Source organism: Spea bombifrons, chromosome 2, assembly GCF_027358695.1.
Source record: "Spea bombifrons isolate aSpeBom1 chromosome 2, aSpeBom1.2.pri, whole genome shotgun sequence".
NCBI classification, from domain to species: Eukaryota; Metazoa; Chordata; class Amphibia; order Anura; family Pelobatidae; genus Spea; species Spea bombifrons.
The window spans coordinates 9,270,251-9,294,064 of record NC_071088.1 but is presented as its reverse complement, the minus strand read 5'-3'; the positions used below and the strand labels follow the sequence as shown (position 1 = coordinate 9,294,064).

General features: G+C 42.8%; 1 protein-coding gene across 7 annotated transcripts in view; it reads right to left on the bottom strand.

The window, feature by feature from the left end:
- Positions 1–939: 939 nt before the first annotated feature.
- SYNJ1 (synaptojanin 1) overlaps positions 940–23,814 on the bottom strand; it is a 36,226-nt gene continuing 13,351 nt past the window's right edge. For 2 of the 7 annotated variants that reach the window (XM_053456688.1, XM_053456687.1), the window contains exons 5-31: positions 22,646–22,871; positions 22,173–22,256; positions 21,663–21,724; positions 21,169–21,265; positions 20,221–20,393; positions 19,866–19,947; positions 18,736–18,888; positions 16,413–16,578; positions 16,260–16,283; positions 15,886–16,077; positions 14,933–15,017; positions 14,409–14,549; positions 13,500–13,692; positions 12,434–12,592; positions 11,865–12,021; positions 11,306–11,423; positions 11,007–11,222; positions 10,398–10,476; positions 9,659–9,821; positions 8,954–9,169; positions 8,638–8,763; positions 8,203–8,241; positions 7,375–7,422; positions 6,896–6,948; positions 5,946–6,054; positions 5,179–5,405; positions 940–1,919 (exon numbers count right to left, since the gene is read on the bottom strand). In XM_053456688.1, coding sequence (XP_053312663.1) covers positions 1,152–1,919; positions 5,179–5,405; positions 5,946–6,054; positions 6,896–6,948; positions 7,375–7,422; positions 8,203–8,241; positions 8,638–8,763; positions 8,954–9,169; positions 9,659–9,821; positions 10,398–10,476; positions 11,007–11,222; positions 11,306–11,423; positions 11,865–12,021; positions 12,434–12,592; positions 13,500–13,692; positions 14,409–14,549; positions 14,933–15,017; positions 15,886–16,077; positions 16,260–16,283; positions 16,413–16,578; positions 18,736–18,888; positions 19,866–19,947; positions 20,221–20,393; positions 21,169–21,265; positions 21,663–21,724; positions 22,173–22,256; positions 22,646–22,871 — 4,156 coding nt within the window. In that variant the 3' untranslated portion in view covers positions 940–1,151. Of the gene's footprint in view, positions 1,920–4,677; positions 4,702–5,178; positions 5,406–5,945; positions 6,055–6,895; positions 6,949–7,374; positions 7,423–8,202; positions 8,242–8,637; positions 8,764–8,953; positions 9,170–9,658; positions 9,822–10,397; positions 10,477–11,006; positions 11,223–11,305; positions 11,424–11,864; positions 12,022–12,433; positions 12,593–13,499; positions 13,693–14,408; positions 14,550–14,932; positions 15,018–15,885; positions 16,078–16,259; positions 16,284–16,412; positions 16,579–18,735; positions 18,889–19,865; positions 19,948–20,220; positions 20,394–21,168; positions 21,266–21,662; positions 21,725–22,172; positions 22,257–22,645; positions 22,872–23,814 lie in introns of all 7 variants that reach the window. The other 5 variants (XM_053456692.1, XM_053456693.1, XM_053456689.1 and 2 more) reach the window with 5 other exon arrangements.

Sequence of the window (23,814 nt, the reverse complement as noted above, 5' to 3'; positions counted from 1 at the left end):
AAGCATTTCTTAAAGAGAAATACTGCTGCGTCTTCTTTTCTACTGAAAAGACCTATTTGAAATGTTTTAGGCACGTTATATAACTGTCTAAATATCTGTACATTTAACTATATATTGATAGAACACAAAACTAGACGATACAGCGGGCTATGGCTTCGACAAGGAGCAACACAGCGATAAATAATGATAAATAATGGCCCCTTTATGCACGTTACATGTAGAATCGATAACTAATGCAGAACTGGCCACATGGGAACAGAAGCTTGAAAAATCGAGTCATGGAAGAAGAGCCAACTTTGACGCGCTCCGGGATCTAAACTTCCTTGCTAGAAATCAGACAGTAAAGATGACCATATACACCTCCGCTCGAACATTTGGGGGTCACATGGAAACATCCTTGTTTTTGAAAGATTTTTAACGGAATCTCTTCATAGGCGTACAGAGGCCCTTTATCACTCCCATCACTCCTGTGTTCCAATGGCCCTTTATCACTCCCATCACTCCTGTGTTCCAACGGCCCTTTATCACTCCCATCACTCCTGTGTTCCAACGGCCCTTTATCACTCCCATCACTCCTGTGTTCCAACGGCCCTTTCTCACTCCCATCACTCCTGTGTTCCAATGGTACGTTGGGTTCACTAAGTTTAAAAGGCTAATTGATGGTTAGAAAACACTTTTGTAATTATGTCACAGCCACAAATCTCCTTGTTTTCCATGAAAATACCATCCCGCCAGCTGCTTTATGAGCCATGCGTAGTGCCGTGTGCACTCACAGGTCTTTTTGGGGTTTCTAGTTATTTTATCAAACTTTTGAAGATATCAGTCTGGTACCCCACGTCTACACCATCCCCCGACTTTACTGCATATAAATATTCCCTCGATACATATACATCTTTTTATAAATACATTCTAAAGAAGATCATTACAGATACTTGTGAATTTATCTTTTTTAAGTGCATTTAGCGTAATGCATGTTGACAGTGAGCACAAGCATATCAAAAATAATGTTGGAAACGCAAGAATATATTCAGAGAAAGGTACTCTGCGGGTAGTTAATCAGTGGTTATAGGCATGGTTACATACGTGACGGGGTTAAGGATTTCACAATTCAATATTATTGCACAAAACAGAATATGTCTACCAACTACACGTCACCGGTCGGCGTATTCTAGGTTCGGCGAAGACTTTGTAGACATCTTAGTCCGCGATGGAACGCGCGGAGGGGGAGGGGGTCTTCTCAACGAAAGGTTAAAGGAGGAAGCGGCTGAGATTGCGTTCCGGTTGCCATCTAATTCCGAAAACTGGTTTTTTGGACCCGCCCGTTCGAAGTCTGTGCCATTGCTAGGCGGTCTATCGAGCGGAGAACTGAAATGATCCTCTTCGAACGTCACCCAACCTCTCGTATCGGCATCCTGCAGCGAGGAAAGTTTAAGGGGCAACGAGAGGCTTTTTTCAAAGGACCCCAGGGTAAATTCCACTGGGTTCTGCTGCAGCTCAGGCTGGCTGTGGGAATTAAGCTGATCCAAGATGCTTGCTTGGAGCGGAGATGGAGCAATCGCAGGGCAGTCCGGGACTCTAAAAGGGTTTCCTGCTTTAGTTGGCCGATCGCTGAATGGGTTGGTGGGGCAAGTGTTTGTCCTGGTAAGGAATGGGTTAGGAGATACACGCAGACTATCCCGTGATCCACTACGGGCTGGTATAGGGGGTAACGAAGGTGCGCGACTTATGCCGGTTGAGATCATCGCGTTATTTTGTACCGTCGAAGGCAAACGAATCGACTCCTTCTGGCTCGGCGTCGGAGCTGGGGTTACGCGAGGTGGCACCCGCTGCACTGAAATGGGAGGCTGATCAAATGAAAAATCCACAAAAGGATCATTGTCAAACTGGCTTTTAAAGCCACCGACTCCATTAGTTGGAAGCTGTAAGAAATAACAATATTTTCAGTATTTAGAATTTTTTTTTTTTATACAATTAATCTTTTATCTATTTCCAAAACCATAATGAAAATAATGGAGTTTCTCATTTGCTTAAAGTAACTGCCTGCACGGATTACATGGAAAGAAAAAAGAATAAGCTAACACAAAAACATCTTTTTTCTTAAGTATCTTTTGCGCATGCAACATTCATGCAACAATTGGACTGAATCAGCCGGCTCTGTAACCTCGGGCAAACGGACAGCCGCAAGGCAACAGATATCCCCCCAGCGCCATACAGAACGGCCCGCACTTTTACAGCTGCAGTTATTTCAAGTTATATAGTAGTTTTTATTGCAGGTATCAAATTTAAAATAACATTTTCAAAAATATTGTGCTGTAAAAAAAAAGTTCTGGTTTTGCATAATATGTTGTCAGGCAGCCGCTTGTTACCCATTTGTAGGAGTTCTCGCTCTATTATTTTAGCTCAATCTATGAAACACCCCGAGTCCTATCATACTGCCTCTTGGAAACAATAGAATAGCTCAGTCTCAATCACACAGCCAGATACCCAGACTAGAGAAGTATTGAGGAACGGCCTTCATTAGCATTGCCATAAAGAATCAGCTCAGTGTGGTGAAAGTCCCCGCAAACCAAATATATAAAAGTATGTTTATTTGATTGGACGAGGAACCCGTTTTCTTATTTTCTTTCGCTGGTGCTGCTTTATGGCAAGGCTTAGCTGAGGGTCATCAGACATCCAGTATCTGGGTGCCAGCGTCTGCCCTGGAAGGCTGGTTATGGGCCAGATTTGCTAAACCAGGAATTAGCAGGTAAGTTTAACTTTTTAACGTCCTGACTTCACTCAGGCCTTCTTCCAGGAGACGTTCTGGAGGACTTTCCCTAGGTGAGAATTGACAAACTGAATTAAAACTGTAAAAATATTGCTTGTCCAAATCTCGATAAACAGAAGTGAAAATGTAACAACTTAAATATGAGGAAACTGTATCAACCCACGCTTGATGTATATCTGTTCGCACGTAAGCTCCCAAGAGCAGGCCCTCTTCTCCTTTTGTACTAGTTTGTTATTGCGCATGATCTTAAATTATCTTTCTGTAACAGCGCTACGGAATCTGCTGGCGCTATATAAATAAATGTAATATTCAGCACGGGTCTGATTGACCAGAAGCAGTTTAAGGCGGAACAGGTGGTTGGAATAGAAACAATTTATACTCCAAAAATCAACAAATTAAAACCCCAGCAATTATAGTCTTAAAAATAATTAAAAAGATCCGAAGGTCTTTCACCCATCGGTATACCTGCAGAAGTAAAAGGTATTAATGTGTCATAGAAATGATGTCATGATAAAGAACTTTTCCCAATCACGCGGATACTTTGGATTAACCCTTACAGACCTGGCCAGGCTCAAATAAACAAAAGCCAATTTTGGGATGCTTCAATAGTGTAAAATAATCTAAGGGAAGGCGGTTTTGGGGCAGCTGATTAAGATCCAACCGTAGCAGCCGTGAGACTACGAGACATACACTACTAGTGATTGGCATCGTCAGATCTTAAAGAGCAGCTCCCAAAGAGTGTTAGAATATTTCGAAGCTCATTTATAAACAGGTGGACACGTATCCACGCCGATTTGAATGAGGTGGAGATCTGTTATGGAAAAGCTGCCTGAGATCCGGGCAGGATTTGCAAACTTCGAAGAAGCATTTCCAGTTTCTATGGCAACAACCTATCAGTGCCTGCTTTGATGTCACAAGACAATTGAGTGTCCCCGGAAAAAAATAAAAATTTGGAATTTACAGAATTTTACATGATTAAATATTTCTAGGAAGCGGTACTGGGAATGAAGTTAACAAAAGTGTTAAATTAAGCAGAGTGGGTGGAAGAGTACTTGAGTTCTGTAAAGTAGGCCTAATCGTAGTCAATAACACCAATGATGTGCATCGCCAGTAGTTAAGATGGCTCTCCAAAGTAGAAACATTATAATTGCATATAACTGCAGTTATTGAAAGTAGGACCATACCACAATGTGTGTCTCCGCACATGCTCAGTGAGAACTCTAGAATTCTAGTTAATGAGCGTTTAGCTCCTATTGAAACCGGTGACAGCAGCTGCAGCATAGTGTGTGATGTTTTACTAGCATACACTTGATTGGCGGCTCATTCAGTGAGCACTACTGAGCATGTGCAAGAAGCATTCATACGAATGCTTCCTGGTTTCAGCCTGGGAGTCGTTAGATGAGACAGAAGCCTCCATTTCTAGCTGCAGTTTGAATGTGATAAGATGCATTGTAATGAAATATACAATTTTGGGGACTAGTGTGTGTTTTTAACTACCTGCCTCATCATGGCTTCTCTCGCCAAAGGAACTTCACACCAAACCTTTAAATAATATATCTCTATAGCAAATACACTAATTGCAAATGAAAAAGTACACTGCTGTAGGCAGTTTGATGAATATGACTTCATGCAGGGTCCACATTAACTGGTATTCTAAGCAAATCCTGCCCCATCTGAGGCCTAAAACCAGTCGGAGGCAGAGCGAGAGATGATGTAATGAACCGTATATGATGTCAGATCTGTTTTCCATTAATCTTTATCATGACAAGATACATGCAGAGTGAATGAATAGCTGGGGTTAACTTGTCGGCATAAGACATGGTAATTATGTGACGTGATACACATGGGAGGCCGATGTATTGTTACACTGATGAACAATTTAAGTGAATTACAGAAAACGCGTCTGGTACCTGTTACCCTGATGGTTGCTCCTGCTTGTGATAAAAAGACAGATATTAAAAGAAGGCATTAGGAAGGAGAGAAAAAAGACACAGAAACCTTAACTTATATTTAAAACGCACTTTTCTGCTACAGATAATTTTTATACGTTGCTAAACTATAAGGAATTAAGAAGAAACTTTAGAGCAGACACTTCAGTGCATCTTCACCCCTTCTCCCCGCTCCCATCCTCCGCTTTATCAAAAGCGGACGCACTGCTTACCATCTAAAGATCGTTTTAGGGATCTACGGCTCTAACCGCAGAGGGCTGGCATCTCTATTAATACTTATTAACAAAGCAACAATAGCAGAGGCAAATACATTTGTAAAAGGAAGCTATTGCTATGCTCGTGTCTTCCATACCCATCAAATACATCAGAGAATACACGCATTTAGAGTTCATCCTATATGCCCTGTCCCATGCCCACGTACCCAGCATCCCTATGGGCCATATAGTGGAACAGGGGGCTTACCGTCTGGGAAGCAGGCTGTTCTGAAGGCAGGTTCTGGGAGGAGCGGCTGCGCGGAGGAGGTTGCGGAGCTGGGTCCAGGGTTTGGGGTGAAGGTGTTGGGGAAACGGGGTGCGCCGCTGTAGGCAACAGAGGTTCTTGCAGCTTTTGGCAAGGTGGCTGAGGGACTGGACTGGGCTGAAGGGGAATTGCAAGCTGGGGTTTCATGGGCTCTGGAAGTGAATGAAAACCTAAAAGAACGAAATTAAGAACCAGTGACGAAGGGTAATAAATGAATAGTTATTACATCCTAGTGGCCGTTTGGGCCCAATTCACCTAGCAGACAGTACACCCTAGGCTTGTTAAGGGTTTGGGCACTTGGCAGTAGTGGGAACGAATTTTCACTTACATAAGTGTTAAACTCCGCAATGTATGTAGAATAGAGCGCGGAGGGGAGCTCGGCGAAGACCCCGGCTGTAAACGCCGAGGCAGAATTATCCTTAATCTTAAAAGTTAGTTAATGAATAACTAATGAATACAGATTATGAAATGAATATGAACGGCTCCTTTGCTCTGGAGGAATGGTGTCGGTCATGGCACCAGGGAGGACTTCTACATCACAAGAGAGAACCACCATATGAAGAACTGTTTGGCATGACTGCTCCATTAACATGCTGACTCTCACTGCTACATGGAGCCAGGTGAAGGTATACATGGCGCCAGGTGATGGTATACATGGCGCCAGGTGATGGTATACATGGCGCCAGGTGATGGTATACATGGCGGTGTACCTTTGGCCGGCTCAGCAGGTTTGACTGATGTTTCAGGGGATGGTCTGACTGGCGTAGGACGAATGTGGCTTTGAGGTACACTGATAACACCGGCACGGGGAGGAATTGTCTAAAGGACAAAAGAGAAATAAAAAACAGCAAATATATTAGGTTTCACAGACAAAAGGTAGTAAGAGTTACACTCAGCAGCCAGCAGGAGGCACAGAGGAAGAGTCTCCATCTCCTGTCAGCCTCCAAGATATATATATATGTTAAGGGATTCAATATGCACAAGGCAAGGATAAGATCTCTAAAGCTCAGGAGATCAGATGTAATGTGAGAAAGGACTACTGTACCAAGAGGGTGGTGGATACAAGGAATCGACCACCAGCAAAAAAAAATGGTGCAGGATAATTATCAGTGAATTTAAAAAGCTGCTCCAGACAAAAAAATGCAACCTCTAGCAAATAAACCTTAGCAGACGCAGCATTCTATTCTTTCATTACAGAAAAACAAAAAGTCCCCACGTTGCTTCCCATTTAAACAATCTCTGTGCTCGGTGTTATTGTGGACACGTCGCCAATAGTATTTACCTTTAACCTTCCAATGTAAATATTTGAGCTTAACATAAATGTACAATGTACTGCTCAGGGGACAGCATATACTTTACGCTGTTTATATACATTTTACATATGGTGTATTCTATTAGATAGTTGGGTATCACACCTGAGCTCAGCAATCTCTCTAAAAATCACACTTGAAGTGTGAGGACCCCTTAATTATGTTTAAAAACCACAAGCACTGCATTAAGGCTATCACTATATATATATATACACACACATATATATATATATACACACACACACACATATACACACACACACATATATTTACTACTCTTCCTTAGAAACATTTTAGTAGAAGGTTGCAGGAAAGTATTTCTCTTAGGTCCGTGTCTGCTGGGCACTCACCGGTCTGACCGAGGTGCATACGGCAGGGGCCGGTGCTCTCGTCTGAGGCTGAGCTGCTCCATGCACTGCAATGAAAATCAAACAGTAAAATGAAATTAACCTGGAAACGTATGCAAATGAGCACGCATTTTTAAATCAATACATTCAATGTCATAGGAAACGTCTCTCAGTTTTGATTTTTAAAATCATATTCAAAGTTTCGCTGCAAAAAGTAGAAGATCCCCAGCGATGGTGGCAGCCGGTCTGCTGAATCAGCCAACATCTTACTACAACCCACAAGATCGCGGGTAAGAAACGAGGAGCGGAGCTGCAACCTTCCAAGGGAAGCCATAATTCTGGTTCATAATGGGCAACGGATTATAGTTTTGGGCAAGCCCCTGCGATGGGTGAATTGGAAACCCGTGGAATTTGGGATAATAATATTTGTGCGGAGCGTATCAAGAGCTTTAAACACTCTGTATTGTCTTAAATCACTTTACCTTCCATGTCTCGCCGAGCGACTCCTGGACTTGGAGGAGCTCCTGGACCTTATTCAAAGAAAGAAGAGACGCTAAAGATCGAGAGAAAAAACAATACCAAGAGCAAGACGGGGGGGGGGCGACCAAGCATGGCAAATATCCTCACAAATATCCGCAAATATCCTCACATCTTCAATTACCTATTCAGCGCTTTCTCCATGAATGAGTTAACTAGTCGCTGCTTTATTCATTTATTGCTCATTTTATGGAATTGTATAATATAACTTATTAAAATTGGCAATGGATGAGAGAGTGAGAGAGAGAGTGAGTGAGTGAGAGAGAGAGAGATGGAGAGGTCTTTTCATATAGGTTGTGTGACATATATACCGCAAGGCAATATATCCAATATTTGATGCCATGCTAGTTAATGTTTTTCTTTCCGTTACAGCTGGTATCGCATGTTTTAAACAAAAGCAAACAATAAGTACTTTGGGGTAACAAAACTAAAATGCAAGTTTTTCACGTTAAGAATGGATTTTGTATAATTCATGAATATATCTATATTAAAAAAAAAATCCCCACAGCCTTTGTAAGTATAAAGTGCTTCCCAATGTTGGGAATGAAGGGTCGCCCGTACTACGGGGGGTATTCTCTCATTATAAGGACATGATTTGTACTGAGTTTTCCGGAGACTTTTCGGAGCAGGAGGTTGGGGGGTAAGAAAGAAAACTGGTTGCCCCCAACTCAAGCAAAAAAATGGAGTACTTTTGTGAGTCTAACAGCCTCGTTCGCAGAGACAGGACATTATTGTCCACATACAGGAGAGAGAAGAACATACAACAGATTTACCTCCGGTTTCCTTTCTAACTGGCGCCGGACTCTTTGCCCCTTAATAATCCCAAAGCGAGGAAGCAGCAGGAATATTAAAAGCAAAAGCAGTAAACGATTAAAAAGCAAAGCAGCAGAAGATGCAGATTCTTGCCTGAATTCCCTGAAGCCCACACACTCGGGTTACTCGGCACCAATACTATTTAACCCTTCACTAAACACTCATTACTAGAGAACACATAAAACAATGGACATTCCATGCTACTGTCTATCTACATAAACATCTAATGTTTCTGCTGTCCGTCAGAATCATAGCCGGCAGAAACCTCACAAGGAAGGTCCAAATCAAATATTCACGTAGAGCTGAAAACTAAACTTTCCACCATTCCCAGCAGAACGTGGAGCGTAACGGAGGTAATATAAAAACACACAACATCTATATAAAAGTCATATTACCTGACGGGGGAGGCGGACGCTGAGGCGGTGCCGGACGTGCCGGGGGAACGCCAGGCCGTGGAGGTGGAGGACGTTTAGGTTCTAGGTCCTTTTGTGGAATAATAGGCTGGAATTCTACAGGAGAACCTAGCAACACAAATTAAATTAGTCTAATAAAATGAGTGAGATTGCTGCTAAACACCCTAATAACAGTACAATTTTCCTGGGTCTAATTTTGGGTCAGTTTTCTACGACTAAATGTTAAGTTTTTGACTCAAACTGCACAACGTAAACCGGTTACTTTGCCATGACGGGTTTAGTCCTCCGGGTTACGTACCTTGATTCGCTGTCAGGGGGGGCCCTGGCTGTTTTGAGGGTGCGCGGTTGGGTCGCACAGGAAGTGAAGGAGGGGGTCCTTCTGGCATGGTGGGCGACGGGCAGGGACTCGAGCGCGGAGAGGAGCTCGGCGAAGACCCCGGTGCGGAGCAGGAAGACGGCTGTAAATGCTGGGGCAGAATCTCCTCCACTTCAGCGCTATAATCATCAATGTCTCCTGTAGAACATAAAGGTTCCGGACATTCTATCAGCACCGGACATACTCCGGACCAAGTACCGATCATGAAAGTCAATCAGCGGTTTCATAATTGTATGAATGCTTTGAATTAAATGTACTATTTACTATAAAAAGACTAAGTCTAGAAAACCAAAATAATCTATAACATTCATACTTTAAGAGACTGGCCCAAAACGATCCCATTACACACATTGCTGAATAATCTTTAAAACTTGACCATTTTTTTCTTTATGGATAGAAGAAGTATCCAAAATAGTTCATTCTCATGTTTGGTGGTTTCTTTATTTAAAGAAAATGAAAAAAGTGAAAACACAAAAAGCGTCATTAGTTTGCTGCGTGCCAGAGGTGGACAATCTACATTTCTATGATTTTTCATCAATTAAATTAATCCTGAACTGAATATAACTCGCCAAAGAGAAAACGTGGTATGTGTCCCTAAATATAACAAACCGTTTAAGAGATACCAACCTTCCATGTCGAAGTCCGCGGAAATTTCCATATCTTCCGCCAGCAGCGTGGAGCTTGTGGAACACGGCAAGGACACGCTTATTTTTTCCAATTTCATCTCTTCCTCTACCTGCAGGATCCAGTCCGGATTTTTCAGCTGGATTTTTACGGGTCTTCCCAATACCTGCATTTTAATAAGGAACCGGTTGGCAACGGAAATCATTCATTAGTCAAAAGCAGAACGGCTAACGTTTTCCCTGGCTGATCATTTAGAATGCGATTCTTGTCTTCGGTTTCATTAAAACTCGCCATCTATAATTCATTTTTAATATGAGCTTCTGGGACAAAGCTACTGGCAGCAAGCGAAGAATAACAGAGACTGCTTACATGGAAAAAAATACGTTATATATACACATATACATAAACACACATTATATACATGTGTATATATACGTACGTACGTGTGTGCGTGTGTGTGTGTATAATACACATACACATGCAGATCTTTAGTACTTAAATAAAAAAAATTCCACAAAACCCCTGAATTCATTCTAAACCAAAGCGCAGCCCTAATGACTTCATGGTAAGCAAGCAGGACTGTTTATAATTTATAACGTATGCTCTGACAAGCGAGAATCCGCGGTCTGTGTTTAAAATTCTAGCCAGTATTTTTTTTCTTGACATTTCTCCTAAAACATACACGGAATGCGTTTGCATTTTATACACAAATAAGATGTGAACTAAGCCCTGCTTGGTTTACCTCGACACCATTCAGACTTAAAGCATCCAAAGCAGAACTTCCTTCCAGGAAAGTCACCCACATTCGGTTTTCGACAAACCTGCAACATAATTAAAGTTTTTTTTTTTTTTTAGCGCCTTCCCTGAAGATTTATTCTTTTTAGTAAATGCTATGGTTTGGACAATGGATAAAACTACAATAGATTCCCAGCATTAGAAAGGCACCATGCGGACTCGTGTAGAAGGATTTTTGTGGTTTAATTATCAACACACACCGCAATTAAGAAATGAAATTGGGTTTCGGAGCAGACGGGTTGCCTGAACCTATTTCATAAGAGCATCAATTAAAACGGATACGTTCAATTAAAGAGCTCAGCGTCTCAGGCGGAAGGCACCTTTGTGTCATCGTTGGCACAAGTCCTCATAAATCTCTCCCCTTCTTCTTTCTAGCGAGTTCCGGACAAGACATTAAAAGCTTGAGAGCTCGGTTCGAATATTTGACATCTGCTTAGCTCTTCCCGGAAGAGATGGTCTGGAAGTCCGTGGGCTCTTTATTCCGGCCAACGGTAACACGTTGTTTTTAGATGATTTAATATTATTATAGGAAAACTGAATGAAATTACTCTCTGACCTGATTAGGATGACCTCTCCGTATCCGGCAAACTGTTGGAGAAGCTCATCAATTAAACTATCGTCAAAATAATTATCTTCGGGGGAGCTGCTCTGCAGGGAGACCATGACCGTGCCGTCCGGGGGTCCTTGCTCTGCTATCACCTCCTTGTAGATGTTTTGCCTTTCCTCTGCTTCCGTTTCAAAGATGTCGACTTCGATCAGTGCAACGACCGGCCTGTAAAAGACGCACAACCCTGTCACGCGAAATGCCTTAACGGGCAGGCGATCGAGAGCCATTGCTTGCACGAGGTGCCTTACCTGTGGTCAGAGGTTTTTAGCTCTGCGCGGCCGTAGTGCAGCAAAGTACCTGGATTCCAGGTATACGGAATGTTTTTCCCTTCTTGTAAACTTGAATTCAGAAGATCCAAGTCCTCAGCTACAAAAAGAAAGATACGTTGTAGGTTAATGGGAGCTTATTACATATACTATATACACATACATATTACATATACTATCTACACATACATATTACATATACTATATACACATACATATTACATATACTATATACACACACATATCTAGATAATAACTTCCCCAGGTAATCCAATTGGAACATAAATGGGAATTATTTTCAATTCAGGTGTCAGATCAGACAAAATATGGTCTTAATAAAAATCTACGTTTTCGGTGAAGCAAGTGCACTGCAATCGTACGACTATAGATGTCGGCAAATAGAATCTATTGTTTTTAATAGTACCTGTACAGTACCTGTTATAATAAATTCATGCTTTAGTATGGGACTTGGTCCATCTGTCACATCATGAACCTCATTTATTAGAAGAGAAACAGATGTTAATAAAAAAAAAAAAATTACCGGATTTGTCAAAAGGCCATTTTCTTCTCCTCCAAAGAATGCGGTCGGTCCACGCTGGCGTACGACACTTCTCACTCGTGTCATAGTCATCCGAGAACAAGTCGTACTTATATGTGGGAGCAAAATTGATCTTTCCCTCTAAAAATCCACGAAAAACCTGGAAAAAGCAAAAACATTAGAGAAATGAAAACGGAAGCTTTCATTCTCCTGGGAATAAAACGTCCGCTGTCCCGCAGCCCAAAACGGTATAAATGCAACAAGGTTTAATTTGTTGATTTTTGTTGATTTTGATGCCACAGAATTGAAAAAGTTTAACTCTTGGGACCGACGTTTTTAATAAAAAGAATATAGTCTCAAAAGAAAGAAAGCTACTGAATTCCGAGGTACCTGGTGAAAGAAGGAGTAGGAGCAGCGCTACCGGTGTTCCACCTGACAGGTAGACACCAAGATGTTCGCCATAAAATGTTATACTGGCGATGAGCCCCAACTCTTCCACCCCCAAAATAGAGCAGGAATTTTGTAATCATTCTTGTCTATGGAAATAAGGTAAGTATCTGCTTTCACGATACCTGGCTATTGTTCTTTTGATTGGTCAGTTGGTCTCCTGAAAGAAGAGAATCCCAGTTCTGACTTCGGATCAGTTCTTTCACTTCTTCGTTTGGAAGGTCGATGCGATAGTTAAAATCCCCACACCAAAACACATAATCGTGAGAAAAGAGCATTCTTCCCTAAAAAGGCAAATCAGCAAGAGACACACACAGGTTCCCGTTTAGGAGGCAAAAAAAGCAGAACAAGTGAAATCAAGCTTGCAAACAAATAAGCTTACAAGCAGGGTTAAGTTAAGTTACAAGCAGCGCTGCAGGGAATCTGGATCTCAGTCTCACAGTCAAACCTATTTGAGGTCTGATTATAAGATGACCCCGATTATAAGACTAGGGGTATTTTTCAGAGCATTTGCTCTGAAAAAAACCTTGTCTTATAATCAAGCAAATACGGTATATGACAAATACAGTATTTACAAAGAACGACGACTGTTTGTCGCCTGCAGATATAAAGATCAGAGATGTACAAGCTTTCATTTGTCACTTGGGTAAAGATTATGGCTGCATTGCTTCCCCGGCGGCGGGTTTAGTACTCGGCACGTAGGAGGGACAGATTTCCGCAGCATCTGCTGCTTCATACGTGTACCTTCTGAGCGGAACATATAACCAATGTGTTCCTGATTCAAAGACACGCTTCTTTCCACCTAAACGGTGCTCTTCCCCTTACACAAAACATGAATTTCACAATAAAGAAATACCTATGGCTGGCTGAAGCTGTTACCGCGTATGCATTGGGGTCTCTTTACACCGTCTCACCCAGAGTGTTCACCGAGCCAGCGCCGGAGCCGACTGACACTACGTGCACCACGTGGCTGAAGATTTGGGGACTTGGTAAATCTTTTAACATTATAAAGGAAGACCTGCTGGAACGCACCTTAATAAAAACGATATTTCAGGAGTAGGCATCACGGTGCTCCTCCTTACCGTAGTAATAAACTAAAGCTAAAAACTTCCTCAATTTTCTACCCGATTTCTATGAATGTGGCAAAATGTTATTTTCTTGTTTAAGCGGAAGCAGGAATTGCAGGTTTACCATCGGAAAGCTGAGTTTGCGGGTTATCTCCATGTAGTCTTCGTTTCTCTCTTTCACTTGAGACTGTCCTGCGGCAAAGTGACTGCACACAAAGCAGAGACTGGTCGTGTGCATCAACATCCGGACGGCCACGGCCCCCTTGTTGCCGGTCGCGCCTCCCATACCGGTCTTCACGGTGTCAACCGAAACATCTCTGTAATATAAGCGTGAGCGGTGAGCGTGCGATGGCCCAAAGTTACAGAAAAACTTAAAATGCTCAGCAACTCACAGGTCTGCGTGAATGAAAGAAAGCACAAAAAATATATATTTTATATCATTTGTGGGGCTAAAATACACCATTTCTTCTATCTTTCTTGTTCTATAGCACACAGATATATGACAATAGTATGCTTCTTCCCAAATGCACGTTTTGTAGTCAGTGAAAAAAATGGCATTTTAGCAGTCTGCTATTATAAGTCAAATTCTCCTCTTTTCCAGCGAATGCCGGCTTCTCTGATACAAGTCAGTTATTTTTCAGTAAATTAGGTTTATGTGTGAGATGCCTGGTAGTCTGAAGCGCTCTGATATCCGCGTGGGTCCCTGCCTGACAGATCAGACCGGACACCATCGGAGTTCCCTTCTCTGCCTGCGGTGACGATCGCTTGCTGTGATTCTTCGGCACAGGAGGCTCTTGTAAGTTCTCGTCTACTGATGTTGGTAAGAATTTCGGCAAAAGCAGAGTCTGTCGGCGACCGGATTGTAGCCGGAGAGCAGGCAGGGCTGGTCACCCTGAGAAGGCAGCTTCCTCAAAATCCTGGCCAGAGGGCTCTTGATGGACCAACCTGAACACTTTGAGTTTCCCACATTCTCAAAGACCCCAAATAACAGCATTTTAAAATGTTTCAAACGTAACAGGGAATGCAAACTCACCTGATGAAAGGTGCATGCTGGGGTCTGATGAAGATGAACAGGCAGACGCCGACGAGCTGCTCCGAGGCGAGGAGGACATACTTGTTGTCTCTGGATAGGGTTTTCTGGAGTTCTGCTGCCCACAGCTTCTGATTGGTTGTGCTGAAAACCACATTTCGAGGAGACAATCAACACAAAGAGAAAACCGACACAGACAAGAAGAGAAGGAATATGGACTAAAGTCTTATTTTCTAATTTATAGCAAAAAAATTTACATGCAGAAAAATGCGTAGGGAGCCCAAGCCAAATAGACTCCAATATGCATTTTATTAAGTATGAGTGGACACTTAATGCATCGAGTACAAGCCGGAGGGAGGGCCAAATGGTTCTGGTAAAACTGCTGAAAATTTAACAGTTTGGAAATTGCAAAGAATTATCTTAACTACAAAATAAATAAAATTGGAATTATTCATATGATATAACCAATATTTATTTTGTTTCTGCAACACCGGGGGCCGTTTACTAAACCTTGCGTTAACCCTTACCTCGCGTTCACAATATTCCCTGCGTTTAATTCAACCATCTCTTCAAAGCCAATAGCAAATATATCAACGGGTTTGCTTCGCCTGTCTAAAAGAAGGGCAGCGTTAAAACATGCCGTATTAGCCGCATATATACATTATTCCATATTGCCCTTCCCAGGAGATATATATATATATATATATATATATATCTCGATCTGCTGACATCACTGGACAGATGTACCGTCTGCTCGGAGGGCTCGCTGCCAGAGAGACCCTTAATTGCTTAAAAAGACAGAAACCACCAAATTTAATTCCAGGACATTATGTATTCTGCAGGAAATTAGTGATTGGTCTCTCCAGATTTAACCCTTTCAGCGTCAGAATAGTGCAACACTAACATAAGCTGTACGCACCACGTATAGCACATAGATTTTGCGATTCAGCTTTGAACGGGGAGGAAGAATTCAGCAAATACCGTGTCAAGCAGCTAAGATATCTATCGTCACTCCCAATAAAATTTCCATCACAGATGCTATTGAATCTGTATACACATTTATCATACAGAAAGTGACATAATAAAATAATAAATATTTTATTATTTATAGTCCTCTTTAAGTATATGATTAAACGTTCACAGGTTTTTTTTTTGTTACAGTTGTTTTATATTTGGCTACCAGGTGAAACGGTGAAGGAGCAACACCAAGATTTCTTTATTTATTTCTTTATGCAAATGCATGGGGGGATTCTGAAGACCCCATGCCCCCCCCGTAATCACTTCTTTCTCTGCCCCAGCTCCTATGCTTGCACTAGATGTGTTTGGCGGAAAGTAAAGGGATGGGGGCAAAAGAAGGCAGGCGGTTTCACACGCTGACAATACTGACAGTTCGGGAGAGCTGGGGGGGCTCTTTAATTAAAGATACGCCTGTTTCTTAAAGAGGGGCAGAATAAGGGACAGCTGGGTAATGGATCGTTACCTTGGAACTCCTGGATGCCAGCAATCTTCGGGGCATCCAGCAGCCAGTCGGTCAAGGTCTGGTTCTTAAAGGCGATGCTTCGGAACTGCTTCCCACCGTTGACATTCCAGGTCCCGACACAAACGCGGATTTTCTTGGGTTTGGAATACCTGTAATAATTCTCGCACATGCTGCGCAGGACTCTCGGAGAGGCTACAGGGGAGGAAAAAAGGCCAGCTTTAGGTATACAGAGACTACAGCCGTGCACGTCTAGGACACTGAATTATGTAGCAATGAATGAATCGGGTCTCTGACAGCGGAAAGGGTTATCGGCGTTTATGGAGAGAGGAGTCAGACAGACGATAGCGTCCGCTAATAAAGATAAGCGACAATACCTGATTGTAACATGAGCTCAGACACTGACCACGCGGCAGAGGAGAAAGAACAAAAGTGTTAGTTAATAGAAAGTCAATGAAACGCACCATCGATATTTACTAATATATTCTGGGGAGAGAGTCAGGAGGAACAGCGTTCATTCTCTTTCATACCATGTAAGCTCCCGGCGGTCAGCAGAGCTCTCGCTTTATCAGCTAAATCGCTGTTCAGGGTGTTCCCCAATAATAAGACGTCTATGGCCTCCTGCTTTGAGCCGTCGAAGAAGTTACTCTGAATGGTCCTGGTCACCGACCTCGCGCCGTCCTTCAGCTTTCCGCCCTATAGAAAGAAAAGCCGTCATCTACAGATAACGCAACAAACTACGCATTTCCACGCATCAGTAACACGCAAAGAACGGCTCAAAAACCCCCGTCTACAGCCCGTCATCACAAACATAAACCGTTAATTCCAATAATTACTGGTAACCACCTAAAAACACTTTCACAGTGTAAAAAATAAAATAAAAACTGTATTTAAATATAGATAAACTATTAGGCTACCAAAAGATGACATTTTCATTACAGCAAACTTATTTTCAATAATATGCAAAAAATAAAAATAAAAAATAGTACAGACTAGTAATCTGTGTGGGGAGGGGCAGGCTGAAGAAGAAAAAAAGTCTTTAAATTATATATATTTTATAATAATTTTTCAAAAAAAAAAAAAAAAAAAAAAAAAAAAAAAAAAGCAGGTTAATGCTATGCTAGGAGCCAACGGGTCAAACCATTTACTCTCCAAGAGAAGGCTTCTTTGATTTGAATTCTATAGTTGTGTGTTTAAAAAGGAAGAATTGTAGATATCAATATGATATCAATGAAATCTCTTTGGAACAGACTGAACGCTCTATTTGGAACGGTGCTGCTGGCTACTCTTATCTTTTAGTGCGAGTAAACATTGCTTGCGTGAGAAATGCCTGCTTACTAACAGACCGATCACTTTTGGGCATTCATTGTTCACACACGGACTGCATTACAGGCGGGGGTAATTCATACCCCAGACATAAGATGGTAAGAAGGGTTACAGGCAGGGTAAGGGAAGAGCAGCATGTATGTATAAAAAGATTCTGGGGCGCAGCAACCCACAGAATGTTCTTGTTCACTCAACCATTCCTTTGGTTGCTCTCGTCATAGGCTGGCTTTTCACACTTTGCACCATAATACCTACTAACTCTCCCGGATTCGAGCCCGAGCCAATTATCAAGCTCTGCAGCCGATACGTTTAAGCTGAGGGTACAGGAGAGCTGTTGGAGACCACCCGGCTGTTTTGGGGTAGCCCGTCCCTTTGTACGGCCAGACCTGCCTCCTATAAAGGAGGCAAAGAGCGATAGCCCCAGCCTTATGACGTTCCCCACCATGAACTCCACTACCACGACCATACATTACTTCTCAGAAAACAGAATCATCAGATACTCACCATTCATACACAAGTGCGAGAGGACCCAAGAGAAAGCAGAAGGAAAGCAGTCAAGAAATGAGATGTTAACAATTGGCATAATGTCTATCTTCATACAAAAGGAGAGAAAAGGGGAGAAACCATGGAATTAAAGAATTGATGGCAGATCACAAAGCAAGGCTGGATTTCAAATGCCCAAACGCAACGTTACTGCCGTCACGCACTTCGTGCAGCGAATCTACACTACATTTACCACCGAAGTCAGAAAACAAAGTGAAGCGGCATGGCCGGAACCACAGGAGGCAACCTGTGTGGTTCAAAGTATCGTTAACAATCCTAAAACACCCCGTTTGGATAAACATACGCAGCAGATGTACATCAGAAATGGGTCTAGCTTGGCGATAAGCATTAAAGCGTTTTTATAGATTGATCCGTGAGCTCGTGCTGGCGGCGCGCAGGCACAAGCAGTCCCGATGGTCCAGATAAAAATACCCAGTAAAGAGAAGGTAGATAACTCCAGATGTAATTGATGAGTCCGTGGAAAGAAGATCTAGAAGATTGCGCTCTTTGCCCATCAGATTGTCTCCTAGTAAGGCAATGACCCAGGGCAGAAATGTACTTACAACATCAACCAAGCCATTCTTTCAAATATTTATGGCAGCGATCCCAAAACGGCATGCAGACGAGAGAAAGGGGAAGGGGGACTGGAATAAATGAAAACATTAAATAAAAAAGGATCAATGGGGGGGTTTGGGAGTAAGACCCCCCAAAAAAATCATAAAAGGAAGCCTTGGACTTTACTGCAAAGGGTGGTGGATAATTGTAACAGCCTCCCAGAAGAAGCGGTAGAGGGACTATAAACATGCATGAGACAGGCAGACAAATCAAGTCTTGATCAACAACCCAGATATTATACCCATAGCATCATGAGAAGAGAAGCCATGCCGCCATGTCTACGAGTAACGCACACAAACCTTACAACAAATACACATTATGAAGCAAATAATGGATTGATTCCGATCCCGAGCCTAGTCTGAAGCTCACCTTGGCTTTTCCTTCAAGAGCTCCGGTGCCGGCGTAGATCTTACTTATGGAGTCACCGTTTGTGGACCACATGGACCGGAAGACCTCCTGGAAGCGCGTGATCAGCTGCTGCTTATCAGCCAGGCCGAGGGCTTCCAGCTGCTTTATTAACATCTGAAAAATGAGACAAACAGCCTGACAAACAGCCTGACAAACAGCCTGACAAACAGCCAACACAACATTCTTTACAAAAATACAACGCAATTTAAGCTTTAGGAGAAGCTGCAGCTCGCATCCTCCTCGCATCCATCATACAACGGCTGGAGCGAGCAGGTAAAAGAACTAAAATGCTTTATCTCCTGAACTACCTAAAACATCATAAACAAACATGGAATAAAATGCAGCTCAACATGGTAGCCCCCCCCCCCCCCCCGCTGCATTTACTAAGTGGTTTCAGTGACAGAGATTAAATGTTTTTTTTGTTTTGTTTTTTTAAGGTTTAATGTGATAAGGGAAGTTTAAACAGCAGTAAGCTTGCTTTGTTTGAAGATTAAATCCTCTGACGTATGGAAAAAGTACACAAGTCCTGTTTATTGATCCAACTGGATTTACCTGCTTCGTGAACTCGTCCCGCAGATCTTCATTCACGATTTATTTGCCTTCACACAATAATGCGACGTAGAACAAGCGACTTCTGCCTGCATATTGTGGAGGGAACCAGTACGGAGAGCAGAAACGTACCTGCCAACGTTTCAGGTGCCCAAAGTGGGGCAACTGTGTTAGGCGAAGGAGTGGGTGAACCACCTTAACCCACATACCACGACAAGCTGCAGAGCATCGCGAGATGGCCACGCGGGAGCTGCAATGAGGGTCTGGGGTCAACAGTACAGACCACCATTGGTTTTACAGATCCCTGGGCGAGTCAGGAGGGATTAGAGGACCCCCCCCATCTGGCGCATGATCAGGACTGTCTTACAAAGACTGGGACTGTTGGGAGGCAGCATGTTTTACAAATCAGAGCAGAGTCTCTAGACAATCAAAACGCTGAAAGATTTCTATGTCTTACAGAAACACACATATTGGACAATATTCATGAAATCATAGAGAAGATATTGCGCAGAGTCCAGAATAAAAAGAATCTGATCACTCACCTCTAGTCCAAAGAAAGCCTGGACACTGTTTGTTCTATCCAGACAATCCAGGCAGTTGGTTCTGATGGTACCGCTCTGAGTTCTAAAGAAAAAAAGAGCAAAATAAGTAAGAAATGAATTCAATATAAATAAAACGTTAACAGAAAAGTGATATAGTGACTAGAATGGGTCTTACATGCCGTCACATTCTATGTTTCTAGCCGTTAAACCCAAGGTGCGGCTGTCGTAAGTGAGGTCATCAATCTGAACGGCGATTTTTGTGTGACCTCACAGTTTAATTAGCTCCTGCTGCGAACTCCCAAACTCTGCGTAAATTAACGGACCCGCTTTCCGTTCCCTATACAAAGCAACAAACCTGTGAACGCCGTTCTTATCGAGATAGAAGAATCCACATTCTTCCAAGAAAGAGTGCACTTTGGGTTTTAGGACGCCCTGGAGTTTTTCCGCCTTGCCCCCTCTAACCATCTGATGATAGTCGAAGTTCACCATCTGGACATCGGTGACGTGCTCGGAAGCTTTTAAATGACTCTAGAGAAGGAGAAAATAAGGCAAGAAAGTCAGCGGAGGAATAAAGAGCCGCGAGACGGGCAGCACATTGTGTGAAAACACGTTTCTCGCTATATGGGTGACTTGGATAAATTCAATCGGGATCCTCCGTGCGCCGCGGCACTTACATGTACTGACAGTCTGCTGACCCTAACAGCCGCCACGATGATGAACGCACGCGAAGGTACCGACTACTTTAATACGCATTCTGTAACCGCTCAAGATCCTCTCCAAGATTTGTGCATGGGCCCGGCGACCGAGTGCATGGGCCCGGCGACCGAGTGCATGGGCCCGGCGCAAGCATTTTGCAAATGCATGGGGGATTCTGCAGAACCCCTGTAAATAATTGTGCCCCTTCCCACGCCCCGAGCTATCTGCAGCGCAGGAGATGCGTTTGGCCGACACACACCTCCCCAGCGCCGGCTCTGTGAATAGAGCCCTGTACACATGCGCAGCATTGATTTCAATGGGAAAGCCTTCCTGACACCAATTGGCTGCTTCAAGCACTCAACCAGTGGCAACAAACATCAGAGAAGGAGGGCAGCGGATCCCTTTAATTACAGATCATTTCCACAGACAATTTTCCATAAGCAAAAAACATGAAAGGAATATTATATTATATATATATATACACACACACACACACACACATATATATATATATACACACACACACTATTTAGATATATACATACACACACACAGTATAATTATATATATATATATATATATATATTTATTAAAAAAGCCACCTCACCTGGAATGCCCTGCTTAGCATGGCTTCTCCCTCTTTAGACCCCAGTAAATTGGCTATGACTTGTCTTCCGTACAGTCTTTTCAGGGTCAGGAAATGCCTGTGACGGGCAGATTTTAATATTAGTACATATTTCATACCCTCCGAGGCTGCAATAAGATTCAAAACATTAAATAAAAGCTAGCAGCAGCCAATCACGTGCATGCTAACAGAACACCGAAGTTTTGTTAGCATGTGATTGGCTGCTTCTTTGGTGACTTCAGTGGCAGTACTACTGAGCATGTGCAATGCGTGCAGACTAACCCCCCCCACACGCAATAAAATTCATTGGAGTTTATAAAAAAAAATGGATGACTATGGATTAAAAATACAATGTTGGCGACTAGACTGTTCTTTTCATAATTGTCTCCCGTCACCCTTATCTGAATGCCTACGTTGCATAACATAATATTTTTTGGGGATCGGCTAAAGGTTAAAGAAGAATTAAAGCTTAATACCTATCAAAAGCCGGTGCGTTTGCTTCAAATCCTCGGGACATCCTCACGCGATGAGATCCCACCTTCCAGAGAAAAGCGTAAAATTACAAGAAAAAGGTTATAATAAAGGCGGTAAATGAGTATTAAACATTTTCACCAGGAGCCAGCGGTTTCACAATAAATAGGGTGATTGCCACAAGGAAGGTGGTAGAGAGAACGACTGCTAGGACCACCATGGAACTCTGCCAAACAGAAACCCCATAAGTCACTGAAGTAAAGGTGGCCGCCAGAAGCACATCTCCTGCTGTCACCCGGAACGTATCTAAGGCTGCATCTGAACATACCAAACATTCTCAGGATTCCTTATTCCCTGGAACATAGTGCACCATTTACAAGCGCACTTACCCTGATCTGTGCCGATCTTTGATTAAAACCAGCAAGAGAGGCTTTTACACCCACAGAACGCCGGTTTGAGTTACACCCGAACGGCAACGTATAGGTAACGGGACGTTAAATATAACCCCAATTTACCTGCAATCCAGGCTGCTCCCAAAACAGCGGAACGGATCCTCGAATTTGTATAAAAGAAGCCACGCAATCATCGAGGTAGATCACCTGATCAAACGGGCGAGAAGGAGACGATTAGAACAAAAGCTGATAATCAGAATGCTGGCCCTGTTCTTAAAGCGAACGTTCTTATTAGGAACCATAAAATAATAATAATAATAATAATAATAATAATAAAGTGTTATACAAACTGAAACCGAGAAAGAATTGATGAATTCAGAATATATCCAGCCAAAGGAAGAAGAAAAGCAAATTAAAGTGCGATCGTTAATCATTGAAAGCGATTAATATTCATCTGGAGAACCCGGCAGCTACGAAATCCCCCGAACATCAGTTTCTAAATTTCAACATTTATGAGTAATTCTTAAAATTTTTCATGCAAAGAGAGGATTAAGTAAATGAATATTTCTAAACGACCGCCGGTTACGAAGCCTCACCTGCTCCGTCTCCACAAAGTTGGCCACTTGGCCGTTATCGTTGGTGCCGCGCACGTTGAACCGGGTGCCGGCTCTCTCGCAGCTGAGCCGGGAGATGATGCACGCCTTGGCTTGCTTGTGGGCAGCGTATATCGTCCGGATCTCTACCCCGCCACACATCAGCCTCAGCAGCCAGTCGTCGCAGTTGACGCCGTAGTGCTTCAGGTGCAAGTGCAGGGACTGGTTCCTGTTGGAAAACCAATAAATATCAACGGAACGAGCCTTTCAAGCTTTGCATGCAGTGGAAGTTTCAGAGTGTTTTACCGTAACTAAGTATAGTTATTGAAACTGCTCATAGTTTGAGCTTTTTTGCAACTATTTTTGGATCTATTTATGTTGACACCACTGTTCAAAAGTTTGGGGGTCACTTAGTTGTATTCCTGGAAGACAAGGACATTTCTGGCTGTAACATAATTTGCAAAAGGGTTTCTAACAATCAATTAAGCTTTTTAAACTTAAACTTGGATCAGCGAACATGCCATTGAAACAAAGGAGTGATGAGAGCGATAAAGGGCCATTGGAACACAGGAGTGATGGGAGTGATAAAGGGCCATTGGGACACTGGAGTGATGAGAGCGATAAAGGGCCATTGGAACACAGGAGTGATGGGAGTGATAAAGGGCCATTGGAACACAGGAGTGATGGGGGTGATAAAGGGCCACTGGAACACAGGAGTGATGGGAGTGATAAAGGGCCATTGGGACACTGGAGTGATGGGGGTGATAAAGGGCCACTGGAACACAGGGGTGATGGGAGTGATAAATGACCATTGGAACACAGGAGTGATGGGAGTGATAAAGGGTCTCTGTACGCCTATGAAGAGATTCCATTAAAAATCAGCCATTTCCAGCTACAATAGTCATTTACAACATTAACCCCGTCTGCGCTGGATTTCTGATCCATTTCATGTTTTTTTAAAGGACACATTTTTGCTTTCTTTTCACAAAAAAAGGAAGCATTGTCCTTGAACTTCCGCGACTTGAGCTTCAGTGCCGAGTCCGTGTTTAATGCACCAGCATCAGGTACATCGGCATTAGTACAGGAACAGTTTGGGTTTAATGGCACTGCAACCGAAATAGTGTTCAAGCTCACTTATCTGCTGTGAAAGTTTTAGATTACACAAAGGGCAG